The sequence below is a fragment of the Vombatus ursinus genome, unplaced genomic scaffold, assembly GCF_900497805.2.
Source record: "Vombatus ursinus unplaced genomic scaffold, bare-nosed wombat genome assembly UNPS02014924.1, whole genome shotgun sequence".
NCBI classification, from domain to species: Eukaryota; Metazoa; Chordata; class Mammalia; order Diprotodontia; family Vombatidae; genus Vombatus; species Vombatus ursinus.
In genome coordinates, this window is record NW_020954702.1 from 6,463,546 (window position 1) to 6,480,802 (window position 17,257).

At 37.2% G+C, this 17,257-nt stretch overlaps 1 protein-coding gene and 1 long non-coding RNA gene across 4 annotated transcripts in view; one reads left to right on the top strand and one right to left on the bottom strand.

The window, feature by feature from the left end:
- PDE9A (phosphodiesterase 9A) overlaps positions 1-3,803 on the bottom strand; it is a 168,973-nt gene extending 165,170 nt beyond the window's left edge. For both annotated transcript variants that reach the window (XM_027843673.1, XM_027843671.1), the window contains exon 1: positions 3,704-3,803. In XM_027843673.1, coding sequence (XP_027699474.1) covers positions 3,704-3,772 — 69 coding nt within the window. In that variant the 5' untranslated portion in view covers positions 3,773-3,803. The remainder of the gene's footprint in view (positions 1-3,703) is intronic.
- Positions 3,264-16,578, top strand: LOC114029306. Of its 2 annotated transcripts, XR_003567464.1 has the most exons (4): positions 8,079-8,111; positions 8,849-8,904; positions 9,289-9,441; positions 15,370-16,578. It is a non-coding gene; the product is annotated as an uncharacterized LOC114029306 (long non-coding RNA). The 2 variants fall into 2 exon arrangements; XR_003567463.1 differs by lacking the exons at positions 8,079-8,111; positions 8,849-8,904 and adding an exon at positions 3,264-3,748.
- Positions 16,579-17,257: the final 679 nt, after the last annotated feature.

The window sequence follows — 17,257 nt, forward strand, 5'->3', positions numbered from 1 at the left end:
ATCTCCATAGGTTAGAAGGAGGAGTTATGATTAGAAATTGCTGACATGGCCATTTTATTCTTTAGGACCAGCAAATATTGCTAAAAGGAAGGGTATATTTGGTTGATTGGGCATGACATAGTGAATTGAACACTATACGGGAATGATCGTTTAATTCTATCCTTTCTACTGACTTTGAGCATGTCCCTTTTCTTCTACTCCTCATTTGTAAAATGGGAGAGTAGAACTCCATCTTTAAGATTCCTTTCAATTCAGACCTCCAACAGCCAGATTTTTTGGTAACCATCCCCTGCCCCTACCCCAATACAGAGTTTATCTGCAGAATTATTTCTTATCATGTTCTGAACTTCAGGAGTTCCTTCTGGATCTTCTCAATAAAGGGTCAAGGACTTTAGTAGGTCCTTACTATGAAAGGTTGAGGAGCCCTGTAATAGAGGGTGAGAACTTGGACAATTGTTGAATAACAGAATTTCAAATCTGGAAAGGACCTCAGAGATGATCTAATCCAATCTAAGTAAGGATGTCTCCTTATAGAACCTAATGTAAGTATGAAGTGGAATCAGGAGCTTGTAATATTTTTTAACATAATGAAGAAAAATGAAAATATGAGATTATCTTATTAATTTTCATAGCCTCTGTCTGCTCTCAACTGTCCCTCTATGTAATATGTGGTAAAATATGCAAAGTGAATCTCCACCACAACATACCTGATGAGTGATGACCTAGTCTCTATTTGAAGATCAGCGATGAGGAGGGAGATTTTTGTAGGGAGCTCTCATGATTAGCAAAGTGTTCCTCATAGCAAGTCTTAATCTGCTTCTTAACCATGCTCACTTCTTTGATCAAGAGGACAGCTCTGCTTCTTCTGTGTGACAAATACCTGATGGAAGCTATTATATGCCCCAGCCATTCTCCTTTCCAAGGCTAAACACTCCTACTTCTTTCATCTGATCTTCATACAACATGATCTTGAGACCCTTTTTCCATCCTGGTTGCCCATCTCTGACTTATTAATATTAATATGGTATATCACTTGCAGTCTAATGGAACTGGCTAGTCCAGGAAACATTTACCTGGATCCAGCCCTTGTTTCCATTTTTATAATGAGAAGCAGAGCAAAATATAAGGGAATAACCCCTTTTCCCTCGGTGGAAATTAATAATGTCCTTTTCAATGTGCCACATATATAATATATGTATATATGTATATGTATATATATGTGTGTATATATATATACATGTATATACATATATACATATACATATATATCTATATATATAGATATATATGAAAGAGTTTGGGAGCCCTAGGTAATGCCACAGTTCTTCCAGTTAGTATGGGACCTTAGGCAAATCACTTTTTCTCTCTGACTCACAATTTATACCTCTGAAAAAGGGGGATAGTAACACTAGAATTGTATACCTTACATAATTTTTATGAAGATAAAAAATATAACAGAAATGAAAGTATTTTGTAAACTTTAAAGTTCTATATGAGTGTAAGTTATTATAATAATAATGAACTACCATGGGGCAGTAAATGGCAGCGTGTTATACTGAGTTTGTCTTGGGAGTCAGAACACTGGGTTCAAGTCCTGGCTCGTCACTGACTACTGATAGAGTTTTGAGATTTTTTGTCCATAGAATTTAAAGATTAAACACCCTTATTTTTCAGATGAGGAAAGAAGTCAAGTGTGGATAACGAGACTGATTCGAAGTAAAACAAAACAAAACAAAACAAAACAAAACAAAACAAAACACCTAGTAAATAGCAGAGCCAGGATCTGAACCCATGTTTTTTAATGACAGATCCAATATTTCTACTATACCTCATCTCTTTCCACCGTGTGAATTTAGGCAAGTCATTTAATCTCTTGAAGGCCCCACTTTGCTGATTTGTAAAATGGTAGGATGGGAATAGATGATCTCTGAAACCAAGATTTTAAATGGTTGACTAGCTCAAAAAGTAAGGCTTTACTTCCTCTTTCTCTAATCACCCTGATAAAACAACACCTACCTCATCTTAGTTTGGCTAATTCCTGGCAGCCAGGTCTGTATTATTTTTTTCTCTCTATCTTATTCATTTGTAGAAAAGGACACCTGGAGGATTAGTCTTCGGAAATGCTTATTGTCTAGCTTAATATAGTAACAATTCCTTTAGTCATTTATTTAAAAATTAGAAAGGCAGACCCATTCTGATCAGATGAGATTAAATCAGACATTTGTGGAGCTCAGCAGGATATTAATTTCATTCATTTGTCAGAGAAGGGAGGCTGGCAAATGCAGCTTCAAATGAGAAGGGTAGAGGTATGTGTGTGTATGTGTTGGGGGTGACGGGAGGAGAGGGACACATCAATACTTTTCATTTTATTCTAGGCTGTGATTTTAGCTCTATCTCAACAGAGAACAAGACATACATATTTTCAGGAGTGATTCAAACCATGCAGTTTTGGTAGAGCATCACATTCCCCCTCCCTCCATCCCCATGATTGACTTTCAATGCTGTTCCTTTTGTATCAGTGAAAACCTGGAGCGATTCATTGCAAAATCCAACTGAAAATTTGCCATGGGTATAATTTTGTCTCACATTTTTCTCCTCAAAAAAAATTAAAAGTATTTCTAATCTGCTCAACCTGAAACACAATTTGGGGGTGGGAGGAGGGCATTCCCTGCCAATCAGAATGAAACAAAGGAATTAATAAATGCTTGTTCAGGCTAGAGTTCATTTTCAGATAGGGAGAAGTCAATTCTTGATCCCCTTTATAGGTGAATATGAAGGGCACATGCTCAAGAACAGGGGGAGGGGAATGAAATAAAAAAACTAGAAAAATATATTAGCACGGATGCTTGAAATTTGGCAAAGCAGAAATGGCACAATATCAACACTAGTTTATGATGATAAATTTTCTCAGAGATTGCCTACCCTACAGGCAAGGATGGAACAGTCCTTTCCATTTCCAGCAGTCCGGGTCTGTATTCCCCCAAGCTACCTCCTGTTAACTGTATTTGAAATAATACTTGCTTCTTGACTGACTAAGGATATAGCATAGCTCAGATATTGAAACACATGAATATACTAAATCCTATGTATGTAACACGTGCATGTTTCTGTGCTACTGCTTGTTTTATCCGAATGTTAATTTAAAATTAATTTCATGAATAGCAACAACCTACTAGTTTATAAAAGGGGAGTGTACTTAGGAAACAGAAAAAAAAAAGCCTTGTCCCCATGATCTTTGTTCTCAAGGAATGCATCATATTTTCATCACCACTTAACAGTCTCCTTTGCGAAGCATGAAAACTGGAAAAAGACCTCTCTCTCCACGTACTAAAGTTGGGACAGGAGTGAAAATACTGGCACTGTACAGAAGCCTGGGGAAGAGTCCAAGAAAACAATTTTCATAGGCATTTGCACGCTGACCCAGGAGTTCATGCAGCACGAAGACCTTGTTATTCTTTTCCAAGAAGAATTACTTCCCTCTTGGAAACCCAGGGGAGGCACAGAGTGGCAGGTCCCTTTCAACCCAATGTACTGGGCCATCTGCCATCGGGGCCATTCAAACCCTGAGAGGCACCCCTAATCGGTAAGCAGCAGATGCAATATACAGCACTCAGAAAGCTAAGACACAGAAAATACGGAAGGGGGAACGAACATTCTCGAGGAGCTTTCTGCCAAAAAGACAAGGACAGAGAAGTAAGGGTACCTTTTGAATTCTTCCATCAATATCCAAATAAATTGCCTTGGGCCGGTAAGTTGAAAAGCCAGATCCCATCTTCTACTGAGCAGCTACTTTTTACTGTACTTTCCAAATGCCCCAGCAGTCTAAAAGGGAGGGAGAGAGTGGGAGGGAGAAACGAAAGGGGGGTTGGGGAAGATTAACCAACCAGAGCTGAGCCACCACAGCCGGATTTCTTAGTATTTCTGCTCTATATAATAGAGGGTTCAGTGCTTATGGCCCCTACTCAATCAAGCCTTTATTTTGACTGCTCCTCTCCTTTTTCCTTCCCTCTCTTCCTTTTTCTTCTCTTCTCCCCTCGTTTCTCTTCCCCTTTCCATCCATTCTACTGGGGACTGTGACAGTGGGAACTTTGGGCACTGGGAGAGGGTAGCCAAGACTACAAGGTTTTCTGGGGAGATCCGTGTTTCTTCTAGTCCAAGAATGTGGAAAGATTTAGAAGTGATGAATTTCAAGGTCATGGGCTATTTGTTGTCAACAAGATGAGGATTCCAGAGGGCCCAAAGGAATAAGAAGGTTGAGGAGAATATGGGCTATGGAGGGGATAAGGATGAGATAGAGAAGTAGAAGGTATATAAAAGTTGCCTCTGATAAGGAGAGCAGTAACTGGGAATTTGACCCCCATAGCATCAATTAATAAGGGCTGCCCATCTTCTAGGGTCCTCTGATAGCTAGCCTGGAGTCAATGCCCCTTTCAGTGGCCCAGGATCTCCAAGACTCAGAAGTCTTGATGCTAATGGAAGAACAAGGTGGCCATTAAATCTCTTAGGATTAGGTTGAACTCATGTTCTGTAGTCGTGCTGGGTTTCCCTGCAGCCTTCCTTCTCCAGAGCATACTCTTGACTCTTCAGATTTTCTCTGTCGTGCCCTTGAGCAGTATGCCTTCATTGACATTATTACCCAATTAGAACATAAGGTCCTTGAAGACAAGGCTTTTTTTTTTTTCTGCTTGTATTTTTATTCTTAGCTCAGTGCCTGGCACATAATAAGCACTAAATCTTTCTTGACTGTCTGATACCCTAGACTGAAGTAATCTCTCTCCTCTGAACTCCTCTATTACCTTGTTTGCATGTCTCTTGCTGTGTATTTTACCTTTTATGATAGTTATTGTGTATAAATATCTTAACTTCCCAGCTAGGCTGAAAGCTCATTGCCTTATTCTAAATGCAATAATTAATAGGTCAGGAGTGACCTTGGTTTAGCTCCTGCCTCTTATACTTATTATCTGTGTTGTGTGACCATGGGTAAGTCCCTTAACCTATCGGAACCTCAATTTCATCATCTAGGAAGTGGAGTACAGAGTTGTTGGAATAGTAACTCCCTTTCCAAGGTCGTTAGCATGTAATTCTCTTTCCATTAGTGCAGATGCTGTCCTGATTAAAGGGATGGCTGGAGTTGGTGAGAGGCAGAGCTTCAGTTTTAAGCACCCTTTGAGGACAAATCATTAGGGTAATTCTGGTTTTCACCTTTGAGTGAGGGGATCTGAGATGCCAACAACACTTCAGGTTGCTGAAGGAAAAAACTAGGAAAACATGAAAGGAGCCAGTATTCTCCTTCATGTCCCTATTCCCCTGCTTTCTACTTTAAGAGACTTCAAGGAATTTCCCCTTAGGTGAGATCAAGGACATTTTTTTATCTTGGTTGAGCTGAATTATTCCAATGGGAAAGTTCATTCACTCTCTATTCTTCTGTATATATTCTATGCACGCTTTCTCTGATTTCTGTTTTGCTACAATTTGGATAATAATAATAATTATTATTTGCTATTTATGTTTCTTATGGAACTGGTATTAGGTGGGATAGGGGTCAAGCCTTGGATATGGAGCTTGGGTTTCTCCTTTCCCCAAATGACAAGGCAATCAAAAGTTAGATGGAAACTGACCATTATCACCTAGATTAACAATATTTAAGGGAGTGATAGATATACTTCTGGTACCTCCTCTCTTCGAGAAGACCAGAGTGGCATCCAACCCCAACCTGCTGCTTCACCCTCCAGCAGAACTGAAAGTTTCCCTGGGAGAAGGGTGTGTGGGGGGCTGGGGGGGGGGGGGGGGAGAGAGATGAGGCTAGAGATGTCTCTTCTGCCTCCCTGTAAGCCACTCCACCCCACGCCACTCATCCTGCTCCATGAAGGGGCTCTCTCCATAGGAGTATAATTTTTGGTTGCTTGTTTTTGCAAGATATTGTTGGGTTTGGTGGTTAGATTTTTTTTTTCTAAAAGCTGGAACAATTTACTTTCTGTCCTGTGCTATTTCAGTTATTTATTTATTTATTTTTTACTTCAGACCAGCCCTTTTGTGTTTCAAATGATGCTAATTGCCTAGGCTTGTAACCCCAAATCATTTCAGGTTTTTATTGAATGGACAATAAAAGCCCTTAGGCTAGCCCAAGCCTTTTGAGAATAATAGTTCAGATTTTGAAGACTTTAAATGAATTAAAATCTGCAATTGTTTTATACTGCCTTTCTTATCAGAAAGTTGGAGGATCTTCCCCTTGCATACCAATATTTTTGTGATGGTGAATTAAAAGACCATCTTGTTTTGTCTCAATTCTTACTTAACCTTTAGTGATTGGATGAGCACTGCCCCAGATGAGCAAACTGAGGGCTGGGAAATATCCTTGAAAGAAAGTTTTCAGCATTTTTTTTTCTTCCTATGGCCAGGTTTATTCCAGAAGTGAGATTTTGTCTTCCCATTTTGGAAAACACTTATTTACATTTTTTCTTTTATTTTTCTCCTTATAGGAAATATAATTTTTTAGAGCCACAATTTTGTTTCTTCTTCATTATATCCCTGGGTATTTTTTCAGTGTAATTTTTATTTCTTTATATCAATTTTTTTTTCTGGAGGTGTAACAAGTTTGGCTTCAATCTAATGTTACGTTGATACATAAAAACTCATTAGTGCTGTTTTTGTGATTTGAATTCATGTCTTTTGCTGTGCTATTGTATTGTTTAAGCACAGTATATTAATACAATAGGCCATCATTACTGCAACACTGTACATTTGTTAATTGTATGAATATTTGTGTATTAATGTGGGCATATGTGGATCAATCTCTAGGAAAGATGAGAGCTAAGATATTTCAGGGGTATTGTTTTTCTTTTGCGGTTGAAAAACATAGAAGTCTCCTAATAACAGCAATAGATCTAGATTTTAAGAATGAGGACAGGGGCAGCTAGGTGGTGCAGTGGATAGAGCACTGACCCTGAAGTCAGGAGGACCTGAGTTCAAATTCGGCCTCAGACCAAACCCTTGACATTTACTAGCTGTGTGACCCTGGGCAAGTCACTTAACCCCAATTGCCTTAAAAAAGAATGAGGACACTTTAAGGATGTTAGACAGAAAAGTGAAAAGGACTGGAAGATTATACAATTAAGGCCACTGATGTGAAGGCAGGTGAGATAACTCAGGAAGTTTTTATAATTCTGCCTGAGAATTTTGACCATGGAGATATTGCTGAGGAATTAGCAATAGGAAGTTAGTTTTTCCTGGGAATTTCAGACTCGTCCAACCTTTGCGGTTGAGGAGTTGCTTAAAGAAATAGGAGTCTTTCTAACCCAAGGAGGTATTCCTACCGAGAGACTGAACATCACAATTATACCAAAGAACTCTACTTCATCTGTGAGTAAGGCAGAAGCTGTACTCCGTGTGTTACACAAATACCATAGGCCCCGAATTGGCTTTTTCTCTGGACATGAACTATGTCCCCAAAGAGAATAATCCTGGGACACTTGGGCTGGACCCACAAGACTGAGCCTGTGACTCTGGAAGATCCTTGAGGCTAACCAAGTGCTGAACGTGTCAGAGAGCCTAAGAGGGATAGATGCAAAGGCAGTGAATAACCTTTTAGAGGCAAGGCCAGTCGTCATTGGGCAAGAAGAAATACAAACTTTAGCTCAGAAGTTTGAGGGGAGGGGCATCTCTATAGACTCATAATGTTAATTTTGTCCCTAATGCTGTGCACCACCTGTTGAGTTCCTTCTCAGGGTGGAGCAACCTGTGCAGGGACAGGTACAGATGGGCTCCTTGCATCCTGAGAATGCTGGAAACATTGCACTACAGAGATGGTTTCAGGGCTTAGTAGTTGACCCTCATGCAGCTGATTTAGGAAAGAGGTTATATAAGATGGGATAATGTCAAGCACATATAAATGAATGTCAGTTGTTATTTTTTATATTCCCCTCCCCCCCCACAGCAAGAGATACAATAATTTTATATTATAATTAAGTACTCTATGCTTTTTTGGGAAGACATTATTGCATGTTACTTTTGTAGGGAAAAACAAGTTCTTTTTCTTTTTCAGACAAGAATGTTGCATGATTCTGTTTGACCAACTTAAGGTCAGTTGCATAACCAAATGTGCAGAGGAACAGGTAGATAATTAAAACAGTGACTCTACTAAGTTGAATATTAAGATTCATGGAGGGCAAGATTTGAATGTCTTTTACAGTGTCTGGTTCAGTAACATGCATGCAAGGTTGGTAATAAATTATTGGGTGCAGAGAATAGTGAAATTGATCATCAGAAGAGGTTTGGGGGCTGCTAGGTGGCACAATGGATATAGCACCGGCCCTAATGTCAGGAGGACCTGAGTTTAAATGTGAACTCAGACCAAACACTTGACACTTACTAGCTGTGTGACCCTGGGCAAGTCACCTAACTCCAATTGCCATAAAATAAATAAAAAGAAGAGGTTCAAAATTTTGCTAGTGATATAGTAGAATCATATGTCTTTGGTATGCTAGTATGGATTTGGAATCAGAAGACCTAGCTTTGAATATTGGTTCCGTTAACTTACTACCTGTAAGACCTTGGACAAATCACTTGTACTTTCTTGGGCTTCAGTTTCCTCATTTGTAAAATGAGAGGCGGATTAGGTAGTCTGTAAGGGGTTCTTCCAACTTTATATTGTATAATTACAAAATTTTTCTTTTTTCTATTGACTAATTCAGAAAAAAAGTAAGTAATTCTTATTCTTTGGGCACTACAGCTAGCTGAATGATTTAGATGTCTGTTTAAGCTTTCCTTTTTTGCTAATATTTTTCTTCCTAAACTGCTTGAGAAGTACCACATCATTTGTCTTTGTTATCTTTCCCTGCATGAAATACAGTGCCTTTCTCACAGGGGCAATACGTTGATAAATGCTTATTGAATCTTGGTTAATTGGTAAGTCTATGACCCCTTTTAAATTCTATAATGGAGTAGAAAAATTTATTGTGAGATAATTGATCAATATCGCTTAAAGCTGATATGTAAATATGCTTTTTCATTTTTTCTTGTGAATTTTATGTATGATGAGTAATTGATATATACTAATAATGGTTGATCTATACTAATTCTTTTGATTCTATATTCTTGGCATTTTAATTCAAATGGGTATATCATTGAACTGCTTTGAAATTTCTCCAGCTATAAAATAAGAGGATAGGACAAAGAATCACTAAACTTCCTTTTAGGCTGTTGATTGTTGAGTGAGTACCTTGACCATGCCTAACCCATATATGACTAGCCAGGGCACAGGGCTTGACTGAACTCTGTTTTTGCTGTCAGGTAGGACCAGAGATCTTTTCTGCTTCTCCTTACCCTTCACATCGGTGACCAGGTCAAGATAAGCGACCCTTCAGAAATCCACTTAGGAGAAGATGATATGCTCAACATTGGGTTGAAACTTGGGTCAAAGCTGACTTGGTTGATGATTAGAGGGTGAGTATTTCAGCCTAGGACTTCACCAGTCCCTACCTTTGACCATCAGGAAAGACCAGGGATTGGGACACTAATCCATTGTCAGTGAAATTGTGAATGGATTCAACTATTTTGGAGAATCATCTGAAATTCTGCCCAAAGAATTATTAAACGACTTATACCCTTTGACCTACCAATACCACTACTTTGTCTATTTCCAAAGACAATTAGGGAAAAAGAAAAAGAACCTATATGTCTTAAAATGTTTATAGCAACTCCCTTTGTGATGGCAAAGAACTGGAAATTGCAGAGATGTCCATCAATTGGGAAATGGCTGAACAAGTTGTGGTATATGATTGTGATGGAATGTTACTGTGCTATAAGAAATGATGCGCTTAATGGTTTTTAAAAAAGCACGGAGGGGGCAGCTAGGTGGTGCAGTGGATAGAGCACTGGCCCTGAAGTCAGGAGGACCTGAGTTCAAATCTGGCCTCAGCCCAAACACTTGACACTTACTAGCTGTGTGACCCTGGGCAAGTCACTTAACCCCAATTGCCTAAAAATTAAAAAAAAAAAAAACCCATGGAAAGACTTAAATGAAGTAATGAAGATTAAACGGAGCAGGACCAAGAGAACATTTTGTATAGTAACAACAATATTGTTTTAAGAACAACTTTGAGCAAATAAGTTATTTTGATTATTATAAACAGCAAATTAACTATAAAGGACATATGAAGAAAGACACTATATGCATCTAGAGAAAAACCTGATAAGTAGGAGTACGTATAGAATAATTTTATATATATGCCTATTTGTGTCTAATGGTAGCCATCTCTAGGGTAAGGGATAGAAAGGAAGGAAGGAAAAAAAGAAATTTACATGATAATTTTGTTGTATATTTGAAGGGAATAACAAGGTGTGCATAGTAGATTTACACTTTCATATGCAATCATCTTTTTTTGTTGTACTATGTTATGGAAATGCTTGTTTTATTCCATAAATTAAAAATAAAATTTAAAAAAAGGAAGAGGATGAAGAAAATTCTTATAAGGAGACTTTTTTTATCCTAATGAACTAAATTGCATGGAGACTATATTCTTATAAGTGAAGTTGTATGCAGTTTTAGTTTGGATTTGAGGTAATTCTGGTTGTGATTATACTCACAGCTAAGTATTGTAAATAATTATCTATGTCTTTGTTTTATTATTTATTTGATATTTAATACATTGTACCTATAGTAACCTTAATATTTAATGCCATGATATTAAAAGGATTTTATATAAAAAGAGATATGAATTACTATTATTTAGAAAAGGAGGTTTCTCCAGTTTTTAAAATATATTAAGTAATGTTTGATAAACTTGTGGTGACTCTGGCCTTAGTTGGTTGATTAAGAGACTTGTTGAAATTTTATTAATTGATGGGGCAATATATGAACATATACTCTGAATTACCCTAGAGATCAGGATAATAAGATTAAATATAGAAGGTAGTCAAGTAGCAGGCTGAAAGGTGACCCACAAGTGAATATATTGACCTAAACCCATTAAACCTGGCTTTCCTTAGAAGAACCTGAATCCCTGGCCACCTGCTCCAGTACTGGATTTATTTCCATTTACACTTCCACTGGGACAGGAGGAGAAGGAATATACTTTTTTCTCTTCACTAGTTGTATATGTACATACAGATATATACTGAATTCAGTACTTGGCACACAGAATTACCTCTCTAATCTTTGCACTTATATTTGGGGGAACTTAATTTTACCTACTGATGTACCCTCAATCATCTGTACATTCTTTTTACCACAGACACACAGAGGGATGATTATAGCCTTTATTTCATCATCATCTACAAGGGTTCCACCTCCATAATCTATAGTGCTGAAATTTCTATATCTGACCATAATCCCCCCCCCAATAACGACTTGTGCCTCACCTCAAATTCCTTCCTTTTCTCCATCCTCACCAAAACTTCCAGTCACCCCAATCTTTCCTGCTCTCTTAGACCACTTACCCCTGCTCTGGCCTGACTTTCCTCTCTTGAAAATCTTAACCTTATAAATAACTAGTTAACTTTACACTGTCCTCTATTTGTATGTTCCTTTTCTCTTTGTCCTATTGAGTCACATCCCATTTCAAACCCCAATCCTGGATTAGTTCCACCATCGACCTTCTCTGTTCCTGTTCATATGCTGTTAAACACTAATGGAGAAGTCACACAGCTATGATGACTGAATCAATCTGCTACAAATTTATGTAATTTAGTCTCAACTGAATCCATACTGTTGCATGACAATTCTTTTACCCTCTTGCAAATTGGCATGCAGCCATAGTTCCAAACCTCTTCTCAAACCATTTACATCACCTTCTCCTATCCTCTTAGCAAAGGACCTCACCTTTACTTCACTAAAAAAAAATGAGGCCATCTATTTTAAGCTATCCCTCCTGCCTAGTTCCACATTTTGAATCACCTTAGCATAATCTCTCATCCTTCCTTTGCTCCAGTCTTAGAGGATAAGATAACCTTTCTTTTTTTCAACAACCCTTTTATTTGTGTCCTTGATTCCATTCCCCTATTGTCTCCTCTGGCAGTTTGCTACTTAGATGATATTCTTATTTTTCCTCATTCTCTCTCTGTCTCTGTCTTTGTCTTTCTCTCTCTCTCTTCTTTCTTCTACCCTTGCTCATTTTTAAATATCTTTTTATCCACTTAGTACATACAATTAAATAGTCTGAATCTATATTTTTTATAAAAAACTTCACTACACTCTCGACACACTTTCTCAGTGTGTTAAGCTTCCATGGTTTCAACTATCTTACTTATTACAGAAGACTCATAAACATATATATATGTATATATTACATGTGTGTAAATTTGAATATATGTATATATCCGTATGTGCATGTATAGATGTATTTACATACAAATATACATAAATACACTTTCAACTGAACTCCAATTCTGCTTTCTCAACTTCTTATAATAGATCTCTAATTGGATGTTGTTTAAGCATCTCAAATTTATCACGTCTAAAAAGGAACTAATAATCCCTCCCACTCCCCAAAACCTTTGCTTTTCCTAACTTTCCTACTTTTTATTCCTACAACACCATTCCTCTAGTTGCCCAGGTTCTGAAATTTGTAGTTATCCTATACTCTTCTTTCTTAGACTCAATCTAATCAATTGCCACAATTGATTCAATCTTGATTCAATCTACCAATTATCAAATCTGTCCTTTTTCTGCACTTACATAAGCACCACTTTAGTTCAGGTTCTCATAGCCTCTCAACTGGACTATTACAATAAACTCTTCATTGGTCTTCCAGCTTCCAGTCTCTACTTTTTTCAATTCACAACCCACATAGGTGTCTGATCATTATTCTTTTTTTAATCATTCTTTTTTTAAAAAATTAATTTATTTTGAATTATCAACAATCACTTCCATAAGCTTTTGAGTTTTAAATTTTTCTTTCCCTCCCTCCCCACCTCTCTCCCCAAGATGGTGCACAATCTGATATAGGCTATACATATACATTCCTATTAAACATATTTTCACATTAGTGATGTCATAAGTAAGAATTAGAACCAATAGGAGGAACCACCAGAAAGAGGAAACAAAACACAACAGAAGAAAAAAAATAGCAAATAGTATGCTTTAATCTGCATTCAAACTCCACAGTTCTTTCTTTGGATGTGGATAGCACTTTCCATCATAAGGCCTTTGGAGATATCTTAGATCCTTGCATTGCTGAGAAGGGTTAAGTCTATCAATATTAGTCATAGCACAGCATGGCTGTTACTGTGTACAACGTTCTCCTGGTTCTGCTCATTTCACTCAGCATCAGTCCATACTAGTCTTTCCAGATTTTTCTGAAGTCAGCCTGTTCATCATTTCTTATAGCACAATACTATTCCATTACTTTCATATACCATAACTTGTTCAGCCATTTCCCAACTGATGGGCATCCTCTCAATTTCCAATTCTTTGCTACCACAAAAAGAGCTGCTATAAATATTTTTGTACATGTGGATCCTTTTCCCATTTGTATGATCTCTTTGGGAGCCCTAGAAGTACTATTGCTGTGTCAAAGGATATGTACATTTTTATAGCTCTTTGGGCATAGTTCCAAATTGCTCTCCAAAATGGTTGGATCACATCACAACTCCACCAACAATGCATTAGTGTTCCAATTTTACTACATCTTCTCCAACATTTATCATTTTCTTGTTTTGTCATGTTGGCCAATCTGATAGGTGTGATATGGTACCTCAGAATTGTTTTAATTTGCATTATCATTCTTATAATACAGGTCTGACTACATTGCTTCTCTGCTAAAAATGCTCTAATTGTTCCCTTGTGACTTTAGAATAAAACAAAAACTTCTCAGTTGGACTCTTTTAAATTGTTTTTTGTTTTTATATCACATTCAATTCCTTTCTCAATTTTTGAGAGTAATTTGTGTGGTATTTGTGCTAATTGTTCTTTGAAACTTTGACAGAATTCCCCTAGAAATTCATCAGGATCAGAAGTCCCTCATCCTCTCCTCTTTGGTAGTTCTATAGTTAATTCTATTTTTTTTCTTCTTAGAACAGATTATTTGAAATTTCTTTCTGTTTTTTTTATTAGTTTGAGTATTTAATATTTTTGAAGATATTTCTCTATTTCTTTTGTGTTCTCAGCTTTGTTAGCATGTATTATTTTTCTTTTTTCTGTTTTTTCTGATTTTGATTCTATAATTGTCTCCAGCCTCCACAGATATTCCCTCAATTATAAGGCCCTGTACCTCAGTTCTGTTTAATCACTTAACAGATTAGTTTTTATAAAGAAATGTTTGCTCTAAAGTTATAGCAAGAATAAACACACAAATATCACCCTAACACCTAGACTCATAATCACCCCTCCCCCACCTCCTAATCTGGAGAGGAGTAGGGGATTAGGTTCAGAGATTAACTTGGTTCCTATGTAGCACAGTCCCAAATTCTAAGTCCAAAGCCCCACTTGGGTTTGAATCCTGGGCACTCTGGATTCCTAGGGCTTTCCTGCTGGGTCATCTGGCTACACATCTGACCTAGAGTCCTCCCATGGGTTGAATTCTTGGATTCCATGGGGATTCCACCACCTGTATCTACAACCAAAGGAACAAACAAACACATAACCCTCAGCATGATTTTGGGGACCATAGAGGAGAGAAGAAAGTTCCTCACCCCCACCAGTCAGTTCATGACACCAGATCTGTGAGTAAACATGACTTTTCCTCTCTCTTGACGCCACAGAAAAGAGATAGAGTGCCCCACTCTGGAAGTTTTTAAAGATACAGCCTGTTCTGCTTACATAGTCAATCAAAAGAGGCTACTCCCATCTATAAGGTAGTTAAATGCAGGATGTCTTCTAGAAGCTGGATCATCCATGTTGGGTGATCTGGATGTAGCCAAAAACAAGCCAATGTCCAATTACATTGATTTGCTAATACATACATACATACATGTATGTACACACACACCCACACACACGCACACATACATATTTTCCCCCTCTAAGGACTACTTTAGCTGCATCTGAGAAATTTTGGCATACTGTTTCATCATTTTTCTTACATAGTTATTAATTGCTCCTATGATTTGTTCTTTGACCTACTAATTATTTTAAGATTTCTTTGGTAAGTCTTCATTTGAGTCTGTTATTGATTTGTGTTTCCTGGATTGATTATGATTTTTATTATATTTGTGTCTATAAAAATATTACTCTTTTTTTTCTTTTTACATTGATTTGCATTATCTCTGTGCTTTAACACATGGTCAGTTTTTATAAAAAGTTCCATGTGGTGCTAAGTAATATGAATATTCTTTAGCAATTCTGTTTAGAAAGACACCATAAGCCTTTTGACTCTAGTTTCTCCATCAATTTATTCAATTCTGTATTTTCTCTTTTGTTTATCTTTTTGTTAGATTTGTTGAAGACTAAGAGAGGGATATGTCTCCTGCCAGCAACGTACTGTTTCATTGCCATTGCCTCAAGCCCTGATGAATTGTGTTTTCCCAATTTTCAGGGGACCCCAGTGACTAGTATCCAAGTTCCATTTACCTACTTAACATCAGATTATCTTTTTCAAAGGGATTTTTACTTTAACAATATAGCAAGAACAAGCACAAACATTTTCTCCCAGCATCTTGATCTCTTGGGAAGGGAGGGAGACTAAGCTTAAAGTTTAACTCAGTTCCTACATAGCATAAATCCCACCAACTTCAAGACCAAAACCACACTGGGCTATCATCCTGGACCCTTGCTCCTCAGGGCTTCATCCCGGATCCTGGTGCTCCTATATCCCCATGGCTCTGTCTCTTAGGTCAGAGACTCTACTTCATATAGCTCAAAGAATGGATAAAAAAAGCCAAAACCCCAGGCTCATTTCTTGGGGTCAAGGTACCATAGGATGGTAGAGGTGATGGTGGTGCGGAGGAGGAGAGGTGACCATCACATTCAGACAAGAATGCAGAAAAAGTGCAGACTGTACTCATTTTAAAAGGTGCAGACAATTCTGGCTACATAGCCCATGAAAAAAGTCTGCTACTAACCATGTGGTAAGCCAAAGCAGAATGTCTAAATAAATGCCAATTCTTTTGTCTCCCAGAAGCAAACCCCTATGTATCTTCCACATGGGTGACACCATTTTAGGTGGTACTTAGAACCAGTTTCCTGTTTTAAACATTGGTACTTTAAGGAAGGAATTTGCTGCTTTAGATAAAGTTAGGGCAAACTGGAAACAGCATGGACTTAGGGGGAAAATTATGGACATGTTGAGTTTAAAAGGTCCCCAGGGACATCCAATTAAATATCCAGTGGACAAGTGGTGTCATAAGACTGAAGTTCAAGGGAGAGATTGGGTATGGATATATAAATCTTGGAGTCATTTGCATATAGATGATAGCTAACTCTGTGGGAACATGTGTGTTATGTTCTTTCATTTTTGTATCTTGTGTGCCTAATTTGTTCCACTGAACAACTTTTCCTTGTTTTGACTAGTACTATGGTTTTGGTGATTGTAGTATAGTTTAATATCTAATACTGTTAAGCTTCATTCTTTCCATTTTTTTGGTGATTTCTCTTGTGTTCTTCCTGGTGAATTTTGTTAAGCATCCTTTTGTAAGCCTGCTTGGTATAGCATTAAATTTGAAAAACAAATAAGTTGTGTTGTGATTTTTATTATAGTGATATCTTCCAACCATAAGCAATCAGTCAGTCTAACTATTGAACTCTTTATTTCTATAAAAAGTATTTTATGGCCATGTTCATATAATATCTCTGTGCATCTTGATAGTTGAACTCCCAAATATTTGAACATTTTTATAGTTATTTTTATTTTAATTCTTTCTCCTCTTGTTGAATTTTATTGATAACATATGAAAGCATCATGATGTTTGTGGATTTGTTTTGTAGCCTGCTACATCAATGGAATTATTAATTACTTCAATTACTTTTTGCTTATTCTTTAATGTTCTTTAAGCCATTAAGTAGACCAATAAAAATCAATAATTTTGTTTCTTTTTTGCCTAAGTGCGTTCCTTCAGTTTGTTTTTCTTGTTGTACCTCAGATTTCTAGCATTATATTCTGTTAGTGGTGAGAATAGAAATCTTTGCTTTAACCCTTTTGTTATTAGAAAGGACTCTTGTATATCCCCATGGCATATAATGCTAGCTCTTGGGTTTAGATAGATAGGTCCATTTATATCTTTATTTTCTAGTGATTTTAACAGAAATGGATGTTTATGCTTTTTTATATAATCATGTGATTTTTGTTGTTCATGTTATTAATTTGGTCAGTTATAGTTACAGTTT